At 34.5% G+C, this 21,146-nt stretch overlaps 1 protein-coding gene across 2 annotated transcripts in view; it reads right to left on the reverse strand.

Moving 5' to 3' along the window:
• Nucleotides 1-21,146, reverse strand: part of TNPO1 (transportin 1) — a 74,032-nt gene continuing 52,886 nt past the window's right edge. For both annotated transcript variants that reach the window (XM_082302207.1, XM_082302206.1), the window contains exons 15-26: nucleotides 19,103-19,274; nucleotides 17,792-17,878; nucleotides 16,909-17,016; nucleotides 16,574-16,732; nucleotides 16,393-16,480; nucleotides 15,321-15,419; nucleotides 15,011-15,106; nucleotides 12,120-12,195; nucleotides 11,230-11,329; nucleotides 9,785-9,859; nucleotides 6,893-7,035; nucleotides 1-5,350 (exon numbers count right to left, since the gene is read on the reverse strand). In XM_082302207.1, the coding sequence (XP_082158333.1) occupies nucleotides 6,928-7,035; nucleotides 9,785-9,859; nucleotides 11,230-11,329; nucleotides 12,120-12,195; nucleotides 15,011-15,106; nucleotides 15,321-15,419; nucleotides 16,393-16,480; nucleotides 16,574-16,732; nucleotides 16,909-17,016; nucleotides 17,792-17,878; nucleotides 19,103-19,274 (1,168 nt within the window). In that variant the 3' untranslated portion in view covers nucleotides 1-5,350; nucleotides 6,893-6,927. The remainder of the gene's footprint in view (nucleotides 5,351-6,892; nucleotides 7,036-9,784; nucleotides 9,860-11,229; nucleotides 11,330-12,119; nucleotides 12,196-15,010; nucleotides 15,107-15,320; nucleotides 15,420-16,392; nucleotides 16,481-16,573; nucleotides 16,733-16,908; nucleotides 17,017-17,791; nucleotides 17,879-19,102; nucleotides 19,275-21,146) is intronic.

A 21,146-nucleotide genomic window follows, 5' to 3' on the forward strand; every position in this document is an offset into this window, starting at 1 on the left:
TCCAAAATATTTGGTGGCCCCAAAAACTCCTTAAAATTCAGCAGCTTATCAAAAATTAAAACCATATTCTATTTAAAATGAAGTTCTGTTAGCACATAGGCAGACTTCAAGAAGTATCACTCAATTTAGTACAGTTTGAGAGGTTGCAGGAGGATATGTTTGAAGGAAACATTCCGACATTGTGGCAGATACAGAAACATAAGATTTAAAGCTTTCAAGCAAAACTTATACAACCTAAGTTGTCAGCAGAAAGATTCAGTCACCTTTCATTTAAAACTATTTTGTGTATTTCATCCAATTTAAAATTTTAGAAGTGTCTAGTATCACTAAGTCAGACAATGTACAACATAACTATCTCTTTCCATGAAAAAAGATACTACACTGCAGATTTCAACAGCCAAATAAACCCCCTCATACCAATCTTTTTATTCTCATTGCTGTCCTCACAAAAAACACCCAAGCCTTCTTAATTTTGTTGCTCACCTGAAATAAGGAAATAGAGAGCTAAAGCAAAGTAGCACAACAAAACAAGTTTATAGAAAAATGATAGTATACTGTAAGTGCTGAATTATTTGAGATGTGGATTTGGCTTACTTAAAGCATACTGTAACACCACACAGATATTCATCCTGTAGAGCCATTTCAAACTTCCCTCATGTAAGTACATTCAAGTGAGTATCAGTATTTTAGCAGAATGTACAAGGCAAGCAACAAGAGTACTTGCCTCAGTTCCCCATTTAAAATGATAAACTAAAACTGGCTTGCTCCAACCGTTAAGTGCAAAGAGCAAACATCAGTGGCAGACAAAATGGAGTTTCTACTGCAGAATACATAGAAGACTGATGGATGCAAGTCACCCTGGAGAATGCATAGGTGAGTGAAATACATAGCTACCGAACAAGCTTTATTTATTTAAGGTGAGGTTATGTAAGATTGTAACAAAGACGTGTGCAAACTACATCAGCATCTATCTGAGATTAACTGCAGGATGTTTTGCCATTTCACTGCAGAGCTTATCCTTTATCTAAGACAAAAAGTCACTCTTCAGACCCTATATAAAAGCTTTATGTATCTATCATCCTCATGAAAGAGACAGTATGGAAGCAGTTAGTGTTAAGTTACAACTTCTTTCCTTGAAAAATCTGAAACTAAAGATTTCCAATTTAATTTTGCATTTAAAGCATTTTTAAAGAAATATTTCAGTTGTTTGAATATGGATGCATTCTCCTTAAGGGAAGAATGTTTTTGCACCTTATCTGTTAATACATTCAATATGAATAATATAGGTGAAACAAAATTCATTATTGTCCCACAGTAGAAGATTAATTTAGAGTGGGTTTAAGACAAGAGGAGCTGCCTAAATGAAATACATAACCAATAAAATTACAACACATTTTTATTAGTACGTGTTCTGAACAAAAAGGGTACAAGAGTATTCACCTGAGATAAAGCTAGTATTTGAATATTTCTACGTAGCAATGAGTTTTGCTTGAGGAAAGCCACTTGAAGTTTTAAAATATACATTTCACTATTATACAATATATGCAGTTTAAGTAATTAAGACTGATGCTAACATAAAAGTCCTAAAAAAAAAAAATCACAGTGTGTGTCAGTATTATTAGTTACAAAATTTATGCTACTTCATAACTTTTAAAAATTATAATGATTACAAATTTTAACCTATTCTTCAAAAAGTGATCTTCTGAGTACAAGCTTCGAGAAGCAGTGAACTAAAGCACAAGAATTAGCTTCTTACAATTTAAATATATACATATTCACTGATTTAGAAAATAATCAAGCTTTGGAAAAAAAATACAAAATTTATTATTTTTTGCTTGCACTGGTTAAATTAATGAACTAGTCTAATCTGTTTCCAAAATGAAATGAGCTGTTTCCTGCCTGCGTTACGAAAAAAATTTCATATTGAACTTCACTTAAGACTAATTTAACAGCAATTTTGAACTGTCAAAAAGATGCATTTATAAGGATTTTAAATACACTTTCTGTTACCAACTTAGGTTGATCAGCAGCTTTTGTTCACTCTCAGAATCCTTCAAAAAGGGAAACTCAAAACAGGAAAAAGGCATATATAAAAACAGTAAACACTGACCTCCTGAGGTTCCTACAACAAAATTATTCAAGTAGAAAATCTACACCATTACGTAGCAGCGGCTATTTCTGTAGTTTAGCACACTAACAGCACTTTTTCAGTGTGTAAGGAGCAAATGAAGTAAGCCGTGCTTTTAGCATGCCAAGAGGCAGAAACACTGGAATGTAACAAAGACAAACTCACAATTCTAGCAGTATAAACATTCAGTCAACATTCAAGAACTGTCAAGACTACACCACAAGAATTAAGATGCTTTTTATATATCCCATGATGCAATAATTCAGATTTAAATACTAATGCTGTTTCAGAACTTCTCTTACCTCAAATTACACCCTAAAAGGCTTCTGCAAATCTCTGCACTATATTATGCATTAGGAATGTGGTTTATTTGCTTTAAAATACACCATGAGAGAATTTACTGATACAGAAGACTATTTTGTTTATTCCTGACCTTTTAAATTATTTTCCTTGCTGTCATACCAGATCAGTTCACACCTGTACAAATATCTATTAAAACAAATATGTACAAAAGTGGCATCCTAAGCTAATCCAAGGTGAGGCGGAGTGGTTTTATTTGGTTAAAGGGGCATTCTGAAATTTAAGAAGTTTAGTTAAACCCACATTTTAGTTGTTATGCTACTATATTATTTGGGTAGGTTTTCTATTCTACAAACTTTTTAATGTCATTTCTCTGAAACTCTTCCTTAATGTTCAAATGCACTCAATATTAAAGCAAGTTTGGGTCCAAAATAATATTCCACCTTGCTAAATGTTGGGCAGGGGTGTTCCCTTTCAAAATTAAAGGTTATTTATTGACTTTTAGTAATTTATATCAGTTATTAGTTGAGAAGGAATTTTTTGTTTGCTATCAAAGTAATGTAACTTGAAAGCAAGTTATCATATGCAATTTTGATCAAATTGAATAAATACTATCTACTGGCACTATCAAATGTATTTCATACAGTTTATGACCAAACTATGCTTCAGGCATAATCCATTAAAATTTGCAAAGCCAAAAAAAAGGGGGAGGAACATAAAACATGCATGTGACCATGCATTGAAAAAAAAAGGTCTAAACTTTTTAAACAGCATTTGTAAGCTCACACTCACACAGCTCAAACTTCAGTGCAATGGCTAAATCATTCAACAGTCAAAGAATAGAACCATGCAAAGAAGAGCAAGTTCTTAAAAACGCCCCAACTAAAAAAAGAAACCAAAAAAACCCAATCCAAAAAAACCCCCAAAATCCCCAAAAATACCAAAAACAAAAAATGAAAAAACAAACAAAAAACAACAACAAAAAAGAAAACAAACAAAAAAACCAAACCAGAAAACACCAACTGAACCAGAAACTGTTATCCAGTATCCATTCTGCAATGCAAAGGTGAGAAACTAAATCTACAAAAAGGCTGTTATGGCTTAATTTTGTTTTGCAGATTAATAATGCAGCACTTGAAAAATGGAAAGGTGTGGCTTCACCTCTGACCAGCAGAGTTAAAAATCTCTCCATTTTCCTTTATCATCATGGGATACTCTTTAGGCAATCTAAACTATTAAAGACTTGCCACTTTCAGATGGACACAAGATCAAGTGTACCAGTTAGGATTTCACATTCACAGTACATAAGAAAATACACATGGAAGGAAAAGTAAAGGGTTAACTTAACAAGGATTTATTCACAGGAATACATGTAAGTAGAGAAAAAAAACACAACAGAAAAGCTAAACAAATGAAATGAAGAGGATCCAAACCAACTGTCACTCTGTAGCTTTAAACTTGCACCCTTGTGCATTTAACTACATCACAAAGGGCCACCAACATGCGCCAATACAGTGTAGATACCCTGCATTACATCCATTAACTTAAACATCTCTTTAAGATCATGCTTTGAACAAAAAGAAAGCGTAGAAGGTAATACGTTGAGTGGGAATAAACACAAATATAGCAATCTTGTCATCAACTTCTACAATTGTCTTTACGTGCCAACTAACATTTATGCAGCCTTTAACGGGTCTTACCATGTAATTCATTTTAGAGATTCTGATAAAATCACTAGTATATAACCATGCAGAAAGCACATCACACTGACAGCACAGAGGCAAATATTTTGCACAGCTATATCAGCTTTCCACATTGTGCAGGTTACACACAATACAATATCAATCTTACTCTTAACAGATCCTAAAAAGGTATTTCAAGGCCTAATTGTTAACTACAGTACTTTATATCTATATTCTTAATAAAAATAAATTCCACTGAATCTTAAAAAGGAATTTTAAATGCAGGGCTATATTGAATTGGTAAACTGCAACACAAAACTGGCGCAACATAGGTAAATGTATACCAATTTCACTCTATGTGATGCAAGCATGCTACTTTCCCACTAATTAAAATTACTTCTGATCACTATGAGCCAGAACGCATGCCTGAACCTTAAACTGCAAGTTAAGAATAATGCCTTACTCTAGAAATTAAAACTAACGAAGTACAATAATAAAATCATATCCACTACCTTGGTTGTTTTTCTTAACATAAAAATTAAGATGTCAATCTTTTCTTTGCAGTGTCCCTCTTCTTACCCCCAAAATGAAAGGAGTGACTTATTTGGCAGCTTGCAGGTTGCTTCATTTTGCCCAAGTTAACTTTATTACTTTATGATGGGGTTTCTATACTGTACACTGCAAGTGCCTGTTCCTAATACAGACACAAGCTGCATTTTAACTGTACTAACTTCGTTTGTGTGGTTCTCATTAACATGCAAATACCTAGGAATCCCATCAAGCAGGATGAAAATAATGTAGAAAACCCTTACTTAAAAAAACAGAAAACAAAAAGAAAGCCTTTTACTGTTTGTGACCCCCATTCTTAGGTTTCCTTTATTGTGCGCAAAATATTATTCCTCTTTACGTATCCCTATGGTTCAATTATATGGTTTCTTATTTTGGTACAAATCCCCACAATATTCCAGAATGTGCTGTTTTGTGACTAGATTCTTTTTTTTTTCTTCTTCACATCCAGTGCAGAGGTGTAATAGGAGACAGATTTCCACCCACAAAGGCTCCAGATGTTAAAACATTTCCCAACATCGACTTAATACAGTGACGGCAACACCTCCCTCCCGCCCCTCCCAGTAGGGTTGGGATTGTACTGTATTCCCTACTGGTTTACCCTTCCCCCCAGTAAAGGGTAACATTTTCCCTGGGTGCAGAGGCTCCCTCATAGTCTCCCAGACTGAAGGACCTGTAAAAGGAAAAGACAAAGGTATAATTAAATCTTACCTTGAACATTTGGCAGGTGCATAAACAAAGAGCCTTTTTCAAGCAGTTAAGTGCCAACCTTTAACTTAAAAATGGATTTATGCCTAATGTTCCCTTTTAAGTCTGTTAAGAAAGCAGCCTGTTTGTATCAGATAAATTATTATTCATGAAACAACAATATATGCTTTGAAGCTACATTGACAATTCCACTACTGTGCTGAACTTAGATTTAAGATAAAAGCAGCCCTATATATTCTAACCAGTTTTTCCATTTTTAGCACAAAATTATGAGATAGTTATGACATTGAGAAAGAATATTAAACATATCTGCAACTGACCCAGCAACTTCCCTTTCAGGTGGATTAAACAAGATAGCCAGAGTTTCTCCGCAGCTGAAACTGACAATAATGGCAGATTTTATCATATTGGTTTCCTTTTCATCAGGAGGAGAAAATACCCTTGCGACAGAACTAAAATGCCCTCATTGATAAGTATGCAGCTGTTTGAAATTAGTTTATTTTTAATCCATTGCTCTGATCTAACATGTAATGCAAATAGGATTTTTTTATGCCACTGACTTCGAAAAAATCTTGGGCTGACTTTTAAATAGTTGTCCATTCCAACACTAAACACAACTGCATGATTCACTCTTGTAATTTCAGTACAAAAATTCTACTCGAAGTATGAAATTTGTATAAAGACTAAACAAACAAACTTAATTCATTCTCCTTTTTGGCTAATATAATAATCTCTTCCCAGTATCACACATGGGAAATTTGCTTCATACAGTGTACACAGGTAGCATATAAAGTAAGGTGGCATTATAATAATAGAGGTACTCTGGAATGGACTTCCACTGTTCCTTTTTGAAGCTGAATCATTCTCCACACAGAACTGTCAAACACTTCTGAATTGATGCACAAAATGGAACACGGCAATAATAAACACATCAGCCACCCCCAAATACAAAGCCTTACAGTTACTGTAGTTACATATTAGCATAGCATTCTTTATTCAGTGGAAAGATCATTCAGTATGTAGTTAGGAGTATATTAGACTTCTCATAGCTAGTGTGTTAACAAACCGGCTTTCTTATCCTAAAAGAGTATTCCTGCTTAGACCACATCTGCCATCTATTAATTCATAACATATAAGGTAGCCTGTGTCTTTAGTATGATGACTTGGGGATCATATTCATCACTTTGCTTATTAAACTTGAACCAGCACTTTGTTATACTTACACTTCCAACTTTCTTAATAAACTGATGTGTGTATCACAGACTCAGTTTTTCTTTCTTTCTTTCTCTCTTTGTAACAACAAAAAAAAATCAGACAAATGCTTTTGCTATAGCCACCATCATTTAAGTATACTATCATCCCCTCTTTCTTCCCTTCATACAGGAAGGAAAGATACCTCCTCCATTGTAGATCAGCAATTCTAGACCGATTAATTAATTATGTTTTATATGATGCAAACAGGAAGGACATCCAAGCTCTGTTTAGCAAGCAAGACTCATGTGCTTACCTCTAATGATGGGACTGCAGCTACAGTGCATGAGGTTAAACTCCATAGTAAGCTGCAAGGCGCTCTTTTAAGGGAAGAGGAAACTGGTCAGAGAAACGCCTCCAATTCTCATCCCCAACTTGATTTTTAAATCCATGAAGAATCTACAAATGAGAAGGGGGAAGTCAAAATAAGCAAAAAACAGAGGGTACATTATTTACTAGCCTCATATGCAGTAAGCCACAAACTGCTGAGTTGTACATCTGGCAACTGAATTCTCCAACTTCATAGTGAAATGCTACAAAGAAGCAAAGGAAGTAGATACAGCAAGGTCTTTCTTAATGCGTTTCTGTAAAGGTGACATAAAGAATACAGCTACCCATGGAAACTAGTGTGTGTATTCCTATTTGTATGTATTTTAATAAGTAACTTAAAACCCAGGGTTAGGCCATTTCAGAATCTCTACTTACAAGTTTTTCAATTCATTTTTCATCCATCCATCCATCCATCCATCCATCCATCCATCCATCCATCCATCCATCCATCCATCCATCCACCCACCCACCCACCCATCCATTTTATCAATTGACACAGCTCATATATTAAGATTACTGTGTTCACATTTATTTTTTAATAAATGGGAAGTATGTTGTGGGAAGTTGAGGTGAAACTACAGCCAGCTTTTGTCAATTTCTAGCACATATGTCAAATCTTTTAGAGCTCTGTTTTTTGCATGGAATCTGTAAGACAACTTCACTAAAAATGAAGCTCTTAAAATATTTTTTGTTTTGAAAGAACAGGGATCCACAGTCAATGGCAATCAAAAGCCAGTAAAAGAGGAAAATCAAGAATCTACAGGTTTCAGTCTGGACCTTCTGATGCAATAAACTAACTGAAAATGAAATTATACTATCAGAAAAAACCTTACTATCAGAAAAAACCTTACTTAAAACAGTAAGTAAATGCAAAATATTAGAAAGGACAAAACCAGACAAAATTACTGTTCCTCATGGAAAACTATACCAAGAAAGTCTGAAGTTTCGTTTTCCTTTTTTACATTCAGTATAACTGAATTGTGGAAGTCTGTCCGGAACACATCCTCAAATAAAAGGCAATGTCAAAATTAAAGCTCATGGTAACAAGTTCATGCTCCACATAAGACTGTCAAGCAGAGCTGTTTTTAAACAGATGTAGTAGAAATGACATTACATGCAACCAGTTAACTTACTGCTTTTCTCCCTTCCCACAAGCAGGCTCTTTCCTAAACCCAAAGAGTCACATAATCCATGTGCTAAGAAACTACTGAAAATCTAAGAATGCTCAGATATGACAAAAGGTTATGAGTCAGATTTTAACACTGGCAGCTCATCTATTCATGCTCTTGAAAGTATTTTCACTCCCAGTTCTAGTACTAAAGAATAAAACAAAACAAAACAAAAACTGGACAAATCCAGTTTCTCTCCCTTGTTCCTTAAAATCAAAATTACTGTTGGAAAAACATCTAACTGGACTACAATAATCATGTATTCACGAAGAAGTAGTCTAAAAACACTGTATGCTATCACTGAAGAAAGCTTTGTCTCCTTTCCTGCAAGGCAAAACCCACAAAAATACTTTAAAATTGCTTGCTTAAAAAAGCAAGGATGTCCTTATGCCAAGTGACCAAGAACCACTCTGTTTAGTTTGAATGCATTGTCTCCTAAATGGGTAACTTGCAAAGAATCTGAAAAAGAGGAGTTTAACTTGCTGAAGGACTGGTGCAAAAACATGCACTGAGACTGCTTTGGGCAATCATGACAGACTCTACCCAGGACCTCCTTTTAAGTTGTAATTACTGTTTTGTTCTGCTGATGTCAGAATACTCATAGCTGTACATTTTCTAGATCTAATGTTCCTTGGAAGGAGACTGGTTATCTGAGAGACTAACTAGGACAGTGAGATTTCTGTCTTTGCTCTTAAAGATGGGACAGTAAAGTTCCAGCTTCTGATTTGATGCTCACACATGTCACTAATTGAAGAAAAAAGTCACAATACCAACCTATGATTCTAATAGGTCCTTAAGAATATGCTCCATTTTTGCTTTAAGAATATCATGAACTTTACTTTTGACATACAACTTTCTAAAAATTGGGATTTCACTATAGAACTTGTGAGGTGAACCACTTTTTTTCTCTCCCTCTCTCTCTCTCAATTTTTTCAAATTTAAGATACTAGTGCCAAAATACAATATATCACATTCTGGGTCGGGGTTTTTTGTGCTTTACTTACTTAATACAAGGCAAACAGTCCTTTTGTTTAAATTCTATTGACACTTTTTCTAGGGATGTATTCTTGGGTATCACTGTATGTTAGTTTCTTGAATCTAGCTCAACCAAGAAGGATTCTGAGGAGGATTAAGGAAGCCGTTATCTTCAGCAGGAGTTAGAGAAACAAATAAGATACCACTCCGATATCTTTAATTTGAAACTTATGTATTTCTCCAAAATAAAGTAGCCATCTCTGTGGCAAAAAGTAGTCTTGAATCCTACAAATCTCATTTTCTGAAAAAAACAGTCTTACATGTAGTATAAACTCCACTGTTCTTCCAAATGCAGGCAAAACATAGTAGGCTGGACATTATGAAAAGCTGTTTGAGGATGATTAGCCCTTTAAAAACCACCTCAAGTGAACTTTTCAGCCATTTAAAAAAAGTTTGGAATAATCCAAATGCATCTAAGAAGATACAGCTTAAAAAAAAGTCAGGATTTTCATGTTGCTTTGTCTGACTATTTACGACCTTGCATGACCACAGAGCGCAGAGAAACCTCCATGACCACAAACACAGTAAGTGCTAGCAGTGAAACAAAAAAAAAAAGAAACCAGAGGATGTAAAAAAACCACCATTAGAATATACTGTTATCTTAGAAACCTTACCTTACAGAACATGTCTCGAAGATCATCTTTTGGGCTAATCCATGATGCAACAGCATCACAAAAAAAAATAAAGTCCTATAAGATTAAACAATCATATAGGTTAGAAACCTCAATTTATACATCTGAAAACAATGCTTGCTGTTCATTCTGTGAACCGTGGATAGTCTTTGATCCCAATTCACAACTCCTTTTGTTTTTATGTATTTATTTTCTGCTTAATTCAGACAATGGTAAATTATTGCATTGCCTAAATGTTCAGGAACAGAAATTGCTGAGTGTCTTAAACCACAGTGAAGCCAACTCCAACTCTCCCCTCTACACCACACTAGTATAACTTTAATTCTTTCAGTACACATACAAATGCAAGATCTACTCACTTTAGTCTAAGCAACAAATGCATCTCCCACACACTTCTAGTTAGGGGAAAAAAGCTGTTTTATTTAAGTAGTTTTTTTCCTGGGACACAGGGAACATTTATCATATAGGTTCAAAACTAAGCCACCTCAAAATCCCTACACTTTGTTCATCTGCTGTCATGCATTATGTCCTCCTACACCAATAGAACACCAGTCTTTAATATATGTTGCTAATGCACATAATTTCAGTAGGAATTGAGGATGATGACTAGAGAGGAGAGGCGAGTTAATGAAATGGGTTTTTATTTAACCCCTCTCTGTAAGCTACATGAATGAACAGACAATAAAAGACTGAAATGTGAAGTACAGAATGAGGCATAAATGAAATGAACTGAAAATTTCAAACCAAGCCAAGGCAAACGCTTGATTCTTGTGTTTCAGGAAGAACACTTCCAGGCAGAGAAGAGGGAAAAACCAGTTTTGTTTTCCTCTTAGACAATACTACATTGATACACTTTTACTTCAGAGGTGTGGAGATTAAAGATCAGGTCATATTCTATTCTTCAGTCGTACCATTTATTTTAAAGAGAGGCATGTTCCTTGTCACATTGACTATCTGAACAACTTATCTAAAGTTGAAACAGAATCTTCCCTACCCTAGTGCTAAGAATGAAGGGGTAGTTACTGGTTTTATTCTGTTACTTGTTTTAAAAGCCTCGGTTACATCTGGAAAATAGGTTTCAGAATCAGCTTTTACCTTGTATTTGCATACAGATCCTGACCACAACCTGACAGAAGTATCAAAATACAGTTATTTTAATCAAAGTTCATTATTTACATATTCATTGCCAGTAAAAGACAAAAACTCATTTTAACAATACTTCTCTCCTATCCTTTTTAGATGACAATTACTGAAGCATCATGATACATATTCACAATACAAACATTTTGGGCTCCTTGACTTCAAAATAAAGCTACATCACGTACTGCAGGGAATCACTTCAAGGCAAACTTTTTCATACTCCACATACATTTTTCACTAAATTTCACATGAGTAAAGAAAAATTAGCATCTATTAATGTATCTTACTTGAACTACTCCACTGGGGTTGACCGTAATCATGGTACATATCCCACGGAATGCTGAATCCTTTTCCTCATTGTCTCTTATGTTTCGAAGAGAGGTGCACCTACCAAGTTGGAAAGCAAAACTTAGATAACTCTATTACTTTTCTTCAATCAAGTCAAAACTAGATGACAGTATCTGATGGAATAAGTCACACTGATAAGATGATCTGCAACATAATTTTGAACACTTAAAAAAACACTTGTTGCACACAGTTTTTACTAGCACAATCCCATTAGGCATCACCTCCAGAATCCGACTTTATTGCTAACTGTAGTTAGGAAGTGTGACCTGTATTCCATTAAATACAAAAGAAACACGGATCTGGAATACTTACAGAAACTATCATTATTAGAAGCAGAACATGAAATACTGTCACAGTATGAATTATGTCAGATACCACTTACAGAACAGTTGTTGAACTTTAACAGCAGCAAGCAAGCTATTTTATACGTAACAAATCTATAAACATATATTCCTTACAGCATTTCAAGCCTCAGACTGAATTTTAAGTAATGCACAGTTTAAATTTTACAGTATTTGCATGCATTGTATTATCATTCTGGTGGATTTTAAATGCTCTTTCATAGTCAAGCTTTAACACAGCAAGCATGTGACAATCTTATCCCATGCATAAATTAGTCGTTAGCCACAACATAAAGAATACATGACGGTGCTACTAAAAACTCACAAACCTGATAGGACAAGATTAGTCACATGGTTGGCAATGATTAAGGATTGAGATTTTGTAACCAACTGAAAATATATCTAAAAGTGAGATAGAGAGAAGAAAGAAAGAAAGAAAGAGAGTGAAGAAAAATGAATTAAAAAAAAAAAGATTGAATAATACACACCAGGGTCTTATAAACTGCTGTAGCATGGGGGCCACCTCTTGAGGACAAACGTAACCAAGACGACCAATTGTTATTGCTAAGGTAACGCAATCACGGTTATACACCACCAAACGCCAACCAAGACATGAGCAAATGAAGGGGGAGGAGAAAAAATAAAGAAAAAACAACAAATAACTCAGAAACAGAAACCAACAGAATCTGTGTATGATAATAAACATAAGATTTCACCAGTGCTGTTTATTACCACCCCCTAAATAAGAGGCAGCAACATATATGGTATACTCTCCAAGGTAAAAGAAAAATTAAAGAAGTATGAGAGAACACCAAAAACACAATTTTAAATCCAAAGGATTTCTGACGTAAGTAGTCATTCTGTCCCCTCCTCAGCGTAATCATTTGCTAGATTTAAGTAAATTGACCTCTACACATTCCAAGTTTTTATTGAAATGTATTATAATGGATACTTTTTAAAAAGAGAAACTAACAATTTTCAGTTTTAGTATCAAGTATTCTAAACATTCTATTTTATCCAATATTTAGAATTCAAGATTTTAGAGACCTTATCTATCAGTAAAATACATTTCCAAATACTTTAATATGGAATATATTGTGGTCTGTCTGAAAATCCTAAACAGATGGAACATTTCTTGAAGAGCAACAAATGTTTGTCTTCTTCATCATCTCATAGCAAATTTAATTAAAAATGGTTGCTAACTCAAAGCAACTGACTGCAGAACATTAATTCTTTAATCCTAGTATTTCTCCTGCTCACAAAAGCTTTCCTCACAAGATATACACGAATCTGATTTCTGATACCAAAGCATGAGGACACATGAAAAGCAAAATTGCTTCATCACATGATTACGTAGTTTGGGTCTTTGCTCCGAGGGACAGACCAAAGAAAGTAACATTATGCAAATGTGTTTTAATGGTGTTCGCTCAACTCACGAAAGATTAATCTTCAGAAAAAGGAGAGAGTGGGGAATAATGTATCAGGATTACTTGAAGCAAAATACATGAATAATACTAAAATCCAGCAGATTTGTATGAAGCAGAAAAAGGAAACCTATGTTCAAGGGACATACTATGCAACACTCTAATTAACAGGCATTTGTGAACAGTTTCATGAAACATGCAATAAAGCAGATGATGCTTTCTCCAATAAAAGTTTGGTGTAGGATATACTAGCAGTCTGAAACATTAATTCCGTGTGATGCAGCTCACTGTTAATGTACTATTTTGCTCTGGTGTTACTTAATTTCCATACATAGTGTCTAAAATTTTTTAGTATCTTATAAAACTTCACAGAAGCTCAAGTGAAAACACAATTTTAAGCTTAATCTGTAAATTCTTACAGCTACAGCATAAACAAGGTATAGAAATCTCTGTCAAAATGTGCTTCCAGGACAGTTTTCATAATTAATTACATAGCAAGCTACAGCAAAACCAGTAATATTCTTGCACATATTAGTGGCACACAGCAAAATATCCCACAACAAACTTATAATAAGTACAACACACTCAACATTTATTTGCAGTTATCCATCCACATTTAAAATAACTATTAAGAGAATTTAAAAATAAATAAATAAAAATCAGTGTTTGGATGCTTCCAAAAATTCTCTTAACAATGATGGAAGCAAACATCTAACTACTGGATGCCTTTCAGTTACATGTATTACACATCCATCAGTGCAGAAGAAGGGAGTCAGGGCAGGGGTAAGGAAAATTTATATTGTTATACTATCATAGTATTATACTGTTATACTATTCCATAGTATATTCCACAACTAGGTATTTGATTCAAAATTTTCTTTTCAGAAAGTAGTTCATATAATATGCTATAAAACTAGGTAACTTATCCTTCAAGTTCACCTTCCATACTAAATGGGATAGAGTGGCAGAAAAAGTGCAGCTTTTAAGTTTAGAGAATACTGAAGGAAAAATATGCTTTGAAAAATCTCTCTCCAAATCATCTCTTGCTTTGCTTAAAAAGTGTATTTGCATCATATTCAATCATGTCAGATATAGTAACTAAACTGTCATTTTCTTACAAGACAGTTTTCAAACAAAAGGAAAAAAATTCCTCTGTTAGTAAAATAGTGAACAATAAATCCATTGCATTATCCATAAATTTTTGCTCAAGTATGGAAGGTGCTTTTCATACCAGAACATGCCCTCTATAAATGCAAAAGAAACAAGCCTCAGAAATTCCAATTCAGTAAGGCATTTGGGAATTACTCCGAGTTTGGAATGCAAAGCCAGAACATAAAATATGCATGCCATTATTAGAATTCCTTCCAGGAATTTGTTATTAAGTGACCAGGTAATAGAAATTAAACATAGTTTTTGTTATGTCGTGGTAAAACTGCCATCACAGATCTAGATTTTTATGCATGATATTGTAAATTTATCTTTAAAAAAAAGTGCATTTTTTTGTAAATTCAAAGAGTTCATTGATTTATATATGCCAATTACATTTTTTTCACTAGACATACATATACAGTACATGTGTAAAGACATGCATACATCAAAATCAGTGAGAAATTAAGTCTCTTAACTGTTACTGCATACAGTTGTCATATTTAATACTTAAATAAAACTGGAAAAAATTGTCATATTTAATACATAAATAAAAACTGGAAAGCAGATGATAAATAGATATAATAAATGCTATAAAAGAAAAAGGAATAACTTTTCAAATCTAGATATATGATTTGCTGCAAGACTGAGACTTGTAAGAGCTTGTGCAAAACAGAGTTGTTTTTACTTATAAAAGCCAAATACATAACAAAATCAGTTCTGGTGTGGTTCCCCTACGCAATTTAAAAAATAATAAAAAAAAAAGTCTTCTAATTTCCTTCACCATGTACAGTTCATTTTTTGGGTACCTGTGTTCTCTAACAACGTCTTTGGTGTGTTGGGTCTGTTAATTATTTCTACAAGCTGGTGCAAGACCATTGGAATATAAGGCTGCATTTCTATACCTGAAACAACAATTTAAAAAGAAATTCAGAAGAAAATGACCATTAATATACATAATGTAAACAGAACATGTACACTTAACTTACTAACAAGGACAAGAATCACAAATGTAATTTAAATCTTAACATAAAGGTATCACTTGAAAAAATTTCACCCAAAACACCCAGACAAATAATTCTAAATGTGCAGAGACTTAAAGAAAAAATTAAATCTTACCCATCTGGATAGAGATTTCTCCAATTGCCCAGGTGGCATTGTTACACACAGAAATGAATTCAGGGTTTAGGTTGGTTCCCAAAATTGGCATGAAATCAGCTAGAAAGAACAACATTTTAAAATCTCATCACACAATACAACCATCTTGTCCCATTAGTTTAGGACTGTGAGGGGGAAAAAAGGGAATGTTTAAGAAAAAGATAATGTAAGCCTATTTAAATACTTGGAAAGTATTAAATGCAAATTAACAGGAGCTATAGTCCAGCTATATATCAGATTAACATGGAATTTACAACCTAAGCAGATAAATGCAAATATTTTCAAATTATGCTTTTAAAATCTTCCTAACAGGCTTTATCTTTATGTAACTTTTATGTAGAAACCTTTTTCTCTCCTTCCCTTGCTCAGGTGGGAGCAGAGAGAGGAAGAGAAGGAACAAAACCCAGCTACAAGTACTAGTGGTTTTATCATATGGTTGAACATCCCCCAAATCACCTGGATAACCGTGTATTCAGCTACCCTTAAGAAAACAACAAAGACCAGAAGGCAATCACATCTTTGATTAAATTTTAAGAAAAATTAGTCAAAAAGGTCATTATAACATCTGCCAAATAAAATTTTAAATTCCAAGCCTATCCAAGCATTTATTCAGCAAGTGCATCTCAACAGTATCTGTGGGAAGAAAGAGCAAATATTGTGGAAGTGTATCACCAATGCTACTTCTCACAGAAATAAAAAACAAAGCAGAAAAACAAAGTAAAACCTATCCTCTAGCCCATTTTTTGATTTATATATTATATGCATTTTTACTTAACAACAAATTCTAGTAGAACAAAAAGAGCTATAAAAATAAAGAAGAAAAATGAACTTCTGCACTGTCTACAAAAATAGGAACATGTTTTCTTAATATACAATTCAAAGGACAAAAGACTACAGACTCTTGTTGATAAAGGAAAATGACTGTGTACAACACCCTAAAAAGGCAACCCACAGAACAGGGAGTTTAATAATGGCTAATACAACCCCTTAGACACTTACAAAACAAGTTGTTAAACACGTAAAAGAAACATACCGATGCAAGGTTTAACATGCTGAAAACATGCCTTCGTCAGGTCACCTAACAATGCAAAAGAACTCTGCCGTACCTCAGGCATTTTGTCCTAAAGAGAGGAAGAAAAAAATTACAATTCTAGAAGAGTTTCTGATTCTCCGTATAAAGAAAATGTTTGGTTCAAATAGCTTACTCATCTCACCTGCATACATTGGTACATTAGTGTCAGGATATTGCTGCGAGCCACTAGCTGTTCAATGTTGCCTCCAAGTCCTTCAGCTAAACCACTGAGTAAATCAAGAGCCACAATCATGAAATCTTTATCTGGAGCCTCATATTGGTCTGGCTGTGCATTATGCAACTGCAACAAATAAGTACACATTTTAAAAATTATACTAGACTTTCTCAGGAGTATGCATAAAAAAGTTTCAGAACTGCATTTTCATTTAGATATTCAATTTCCCTGCAAACCTCTGATTTCACACAGTTAACACATCGGTTTAGCGAAGTATCATGGGAATAGTTATAGCAAAATACCATGGCTTGTGCAAGTGTCTTCTGCACCAGATTTACACAACGCTGGTACACAGGTTCACAGTATGGAAGAAAGCCAGATTGCAAGGCAGTAGCAACTGACGACAGGCACTGGAATAAAAAAAAAAAAAGAGGAGAGAGAAAGCAGTCACTACTTTTCCTCACATTCCTGAAGAGTCTTTTACTTGGGAGAGGCAGCCTGGAGGACATTAGGATTTTAAGTACACCAACATGTAACTGATTAAGTAAACACAACCTAGAAAGGCAGTACTGATTAGCTGAGCCAAGGCAACTATCAGCAAGTTGTTACTCCTGTGTATGCCAGTTGAAAAAATTTCTCAGCAACAGCATCTTCTTAGAGGTAGCCAAGGAAATGCATACAAAACCAGTTACGATAATTCAGACAGCACTTACACCAAACTGCAGTATCTTGACCATGAACAAGCCCTAATATAACCTAAGAGTTACAAAACTAATTTTTCTAGAGGTGTTTTCCTGCTTCACACTCAGAAAATACAGAGCATTAGACTACATAGCCTGGTTCATACCTTCTTCAGCTTGTCTGACAATAGTTTTAACGGAAGGATGAAGGGAGAGCAAGGAGAGAGAAGAATAAAAGGAGGATAGAACCCTTTTTTTCCCCAAAACAATCCTATGACAGAAAACACTCCAAAATGGCAGGAAAAAGTCTTAAATACTTCTGCTAAACCTAAGGACATTTATTCAGTCATAAAATTTTCTTACCACAGTCAGGATATATTTTCCCTAATGGAAAATAGCTAACATTGTCAGCTTTTATAGTCATATTTCCTAGTAAGAACACCTTTAGTAGAAAACATAGTTTCTAAAATAAGTTGATACAAAATATGCATATTTTAACATTTACCTCTAATAAAGGGAAGAGATCTTTATCTTCATCCTTCAGCATGTTCCACTTCTGGATTAATGGAGGCATTAGCATCTGAATATATTCCTGTTTAGGATGAAAATGTATCAGCTGCTAAAACACTCTACTGCATACTATTTAATTTCAAAGCTAAAGAAGAACTGAAATATATTTTATTTTTTCAAAAAACCAAAATATCAGGGGTACTGTAATTCAATCACTGTTGCAATTCACAGATATTTTAATACTAGAATTTACAATTTGTTTTGGTATTTTTTCCTAAAGCACCTAAGTACCTTTACAAAGGGAGTCTCTTCCTCCAGGTTTGGTTTCAGCATAGCTGCCTGGGTTATTATGATTCTATCTGACTGCCTCAAGGCATACAGAAAACATTTTTACATTTACATTGTGGCTCTACATCTGCCACCTGCTTCTCTGAAACACCTTCCACTGCCCTGATACTACAACCCTATCTCCATGACCACAAGTTCTGAAACTTCTTCCTGAAACCAACCACCCATGAAAAAAGTAATCTCCTATCTCTCAAGAAGGAGGCACTTAGGCCTATATAAAGCTGGCTTACTTGCCACTGCACAGCCACAGTCACAAGGACATTAAGCAAGGCACGTCTAGAGTACTGTTGCTCCCAGAAGGTATCTAAAGAGTCAACAGATTTTGCTATGTCCAATGGTACAAAATTCTAAATGACTAAAGAAAGTCCCACCCTCATGAGGAGCTGCCATTTAGCTTCCTCCTGCTGTCAAATGCCAAGATGGCCAGGCTCAGAGAGAGACTGAAAAACAGGTCCTTTGATGGTGTGGGGTCCAGATGGCAAGTAAAATACCATGGAAACAACTAAAAATTTTTTTCTAGGGCATTTATGTCATTAGAAACACTATAGAGAAATGAAACAAGTCTCAATAACCATCATAAGATGCAAACACATGACATGTACATCTTCTACTAATTAATACAGGTACAGTAAAAAAAACCCCATTACATTTGCCTGTCCAAAGGGGTATATATACTGATACCTCCCCTGAGCTAAAAAACTTTTGAGCATGAAGGAGAAATCATGATGAGATCACAACACACCACATACTATTGCTTGTTTACTCAAAATGGCAAATATTTGTGTAGTAGGAAAATTATGTGCAGTCTATGTATTTAATCTGTAAACATGGAGCACAATAAAAGGTACATGGAAATATCAGCATTTCTGGTTTATAACATGTAAAGCATACTACAAAAAACACTGAACAAGTTTTTCAAATATGCTAAGTCCGTCTACAGAACATAAAGTATACTCACCGGTTTATTTAGATGATGTCCTACAGAATCTGCTAGGGTTCCTATAGCATCATAAAGAATGAGCAGATTTTTATGCTGGTATTTACTAAATGCGAAGACCAAAGTGTCAAGTATATATGCAAGATAAGGAACAAGCTCTGTACAAGCCTCCTCTTCTAGAGTAGCAAAGGCACTGAAGGACAATAAAACAAGTTAGTACCTTGGACAAAATGAAACAAGACGACCCCAAAATGTCCTACTTAACCTATTTCTGTTTAAACATAAAGCTGTATTTAGTCCTGGAATTCATGTAGGATATGCTTCCAAAAAGGTAATACTTAGACAACTTCGACATTTTTTGACTGAACTCAGGATAACCCATAAGGATCCAGCTCTTACATTGTAAAGAACAAAATTTTAAAATATTGCCATAAAACTCATTAGGGATATGGAAGCCCCCCACTATAAAGAGAACTATTAGCAGAAAAGTTACAATATACTAATTAAAATAGAAGGAACCATAATAAAAGCTGATTATTTAAGTTAAATTGGACCACTATCAAGTTAAAAATGGACTATCTTTAATGTATACAGTAGCTGCACTAGATATTTTGGTGCTGTTGTGCCAATACGATGCAAACATCAGCCTGTACTCTCAGCAGTTCACCACATAGAAAAAGATACAGAAAGACATGGAAAACTAAAAGCAAATACAGAGGATGAACAGTTTTAGCTGCTCTTGGTCAAAGCACACATCATGACGTCATGGAAACATTTCAGCTTGTCTATGCAGTGTTTGAACGGCAGCATTAAGAAAACCCATCCAAAAAGAAACAAAACAAAACAAAACAATCCCCCCACACCAGACATGCTGCTTCAGAGAAACATTAATGAAAGGAAAATAATATGGAGCTATTGAAGATTTACTGGCCTAGCTTTGTCAACAAGATTATTATTAGCTTGTCTCTGCACTAAAAATGCATGCATCACTGCACGAGGTGTGTGCTACCAAATGCAGAAATGCCATTTTCTTAACATAAGGGAACGGTGAACACTAAACGGCTAGCATTCTTATTTTATTTACTTATTTATCATTTTATTCTGTCGTTATGAAGTGTTCTTTCAGAATACAATTGAAGGCATACAACTTTTGCAGGAAATGGTATTTCAGTTAAATTTCATTTTGTGTGTCGCCAACTTAAGGAGCAACTTCTTAAAAGCACAGATGTAAACTTCAGACATCTGATACCATATAGAAGTTAGGGACAAAAACATACAGTATCCTGTGACCAATCTTCAATTTGGTAGACATTAACATCTATGCAACTATTCACTGTTGGGATGAAGCTTTTTGTTGTTGTTCAAGAAGGTTCATTGTATTTCCTTACAATTTAAAAAGCTAGTAAATACATTTTGACTTGTAACAACTCTACATTTTCCTTACAGTTAAGTTTCCCAGACAGTTTATTTTTAGCTGCAACACTAATTTTACTGAATCTCTGTTCTAAAGAAAGTATCTCAAAATATGCTCTAAGTCTGACAGTGAACTTTTATTAAAAAAAGAAAAAAAAATTAGGCATACTGTAATTTTTAATATTTCCATTCTAGATTCCCTGTTACTATAAAAGTTTCCACGGCCCATTGCACATCCTTCATAAGCACCATGTGAGGTTATTTAACTACACTACAACACAGCTGTGTTCAACTAAATGCAGATTTTCAGCCATGTTTTGTACAAGGGAAGTTTGAAGAGAAGTGGAATATTTTCCTTTGGGGATTTTTTTTTTGCTTGGTAGGTTGTTTTATCTGGTTTTCGGGTTTTGCATTTGGTTTTTTTTTTTAATAGAATAAACAGAGAAGACATTAAAGCTACCCAAATTTGCTAGCCAAATTTTTGCAAACGTTTGGAGACACAAGGAAACAGTATTTAATTCCTCAATCTCACTAAGTACATTTCATAAAGTCATTGTATCTGTTCTCAGACAAGGATATATTCACCCCTTTTGAGCAAAGCTTAGCCCAACAACCCTGAACTCATCACTGCCCTTAGGCACTACTGACACTT

The sequence above is a fragment of the Coloeus monedula genome (genome assembly GCF_965178545.1).
Source record: "Coloeus monedula genome assembly, chromosome: Z".
Classification (NCBI taxonomy): domain Eukaryota; kingdom Metazoa; phylum Chordata; class Aves; order Passeriformes; family Corvidae; genus Coloeus; species Coloeus monedula.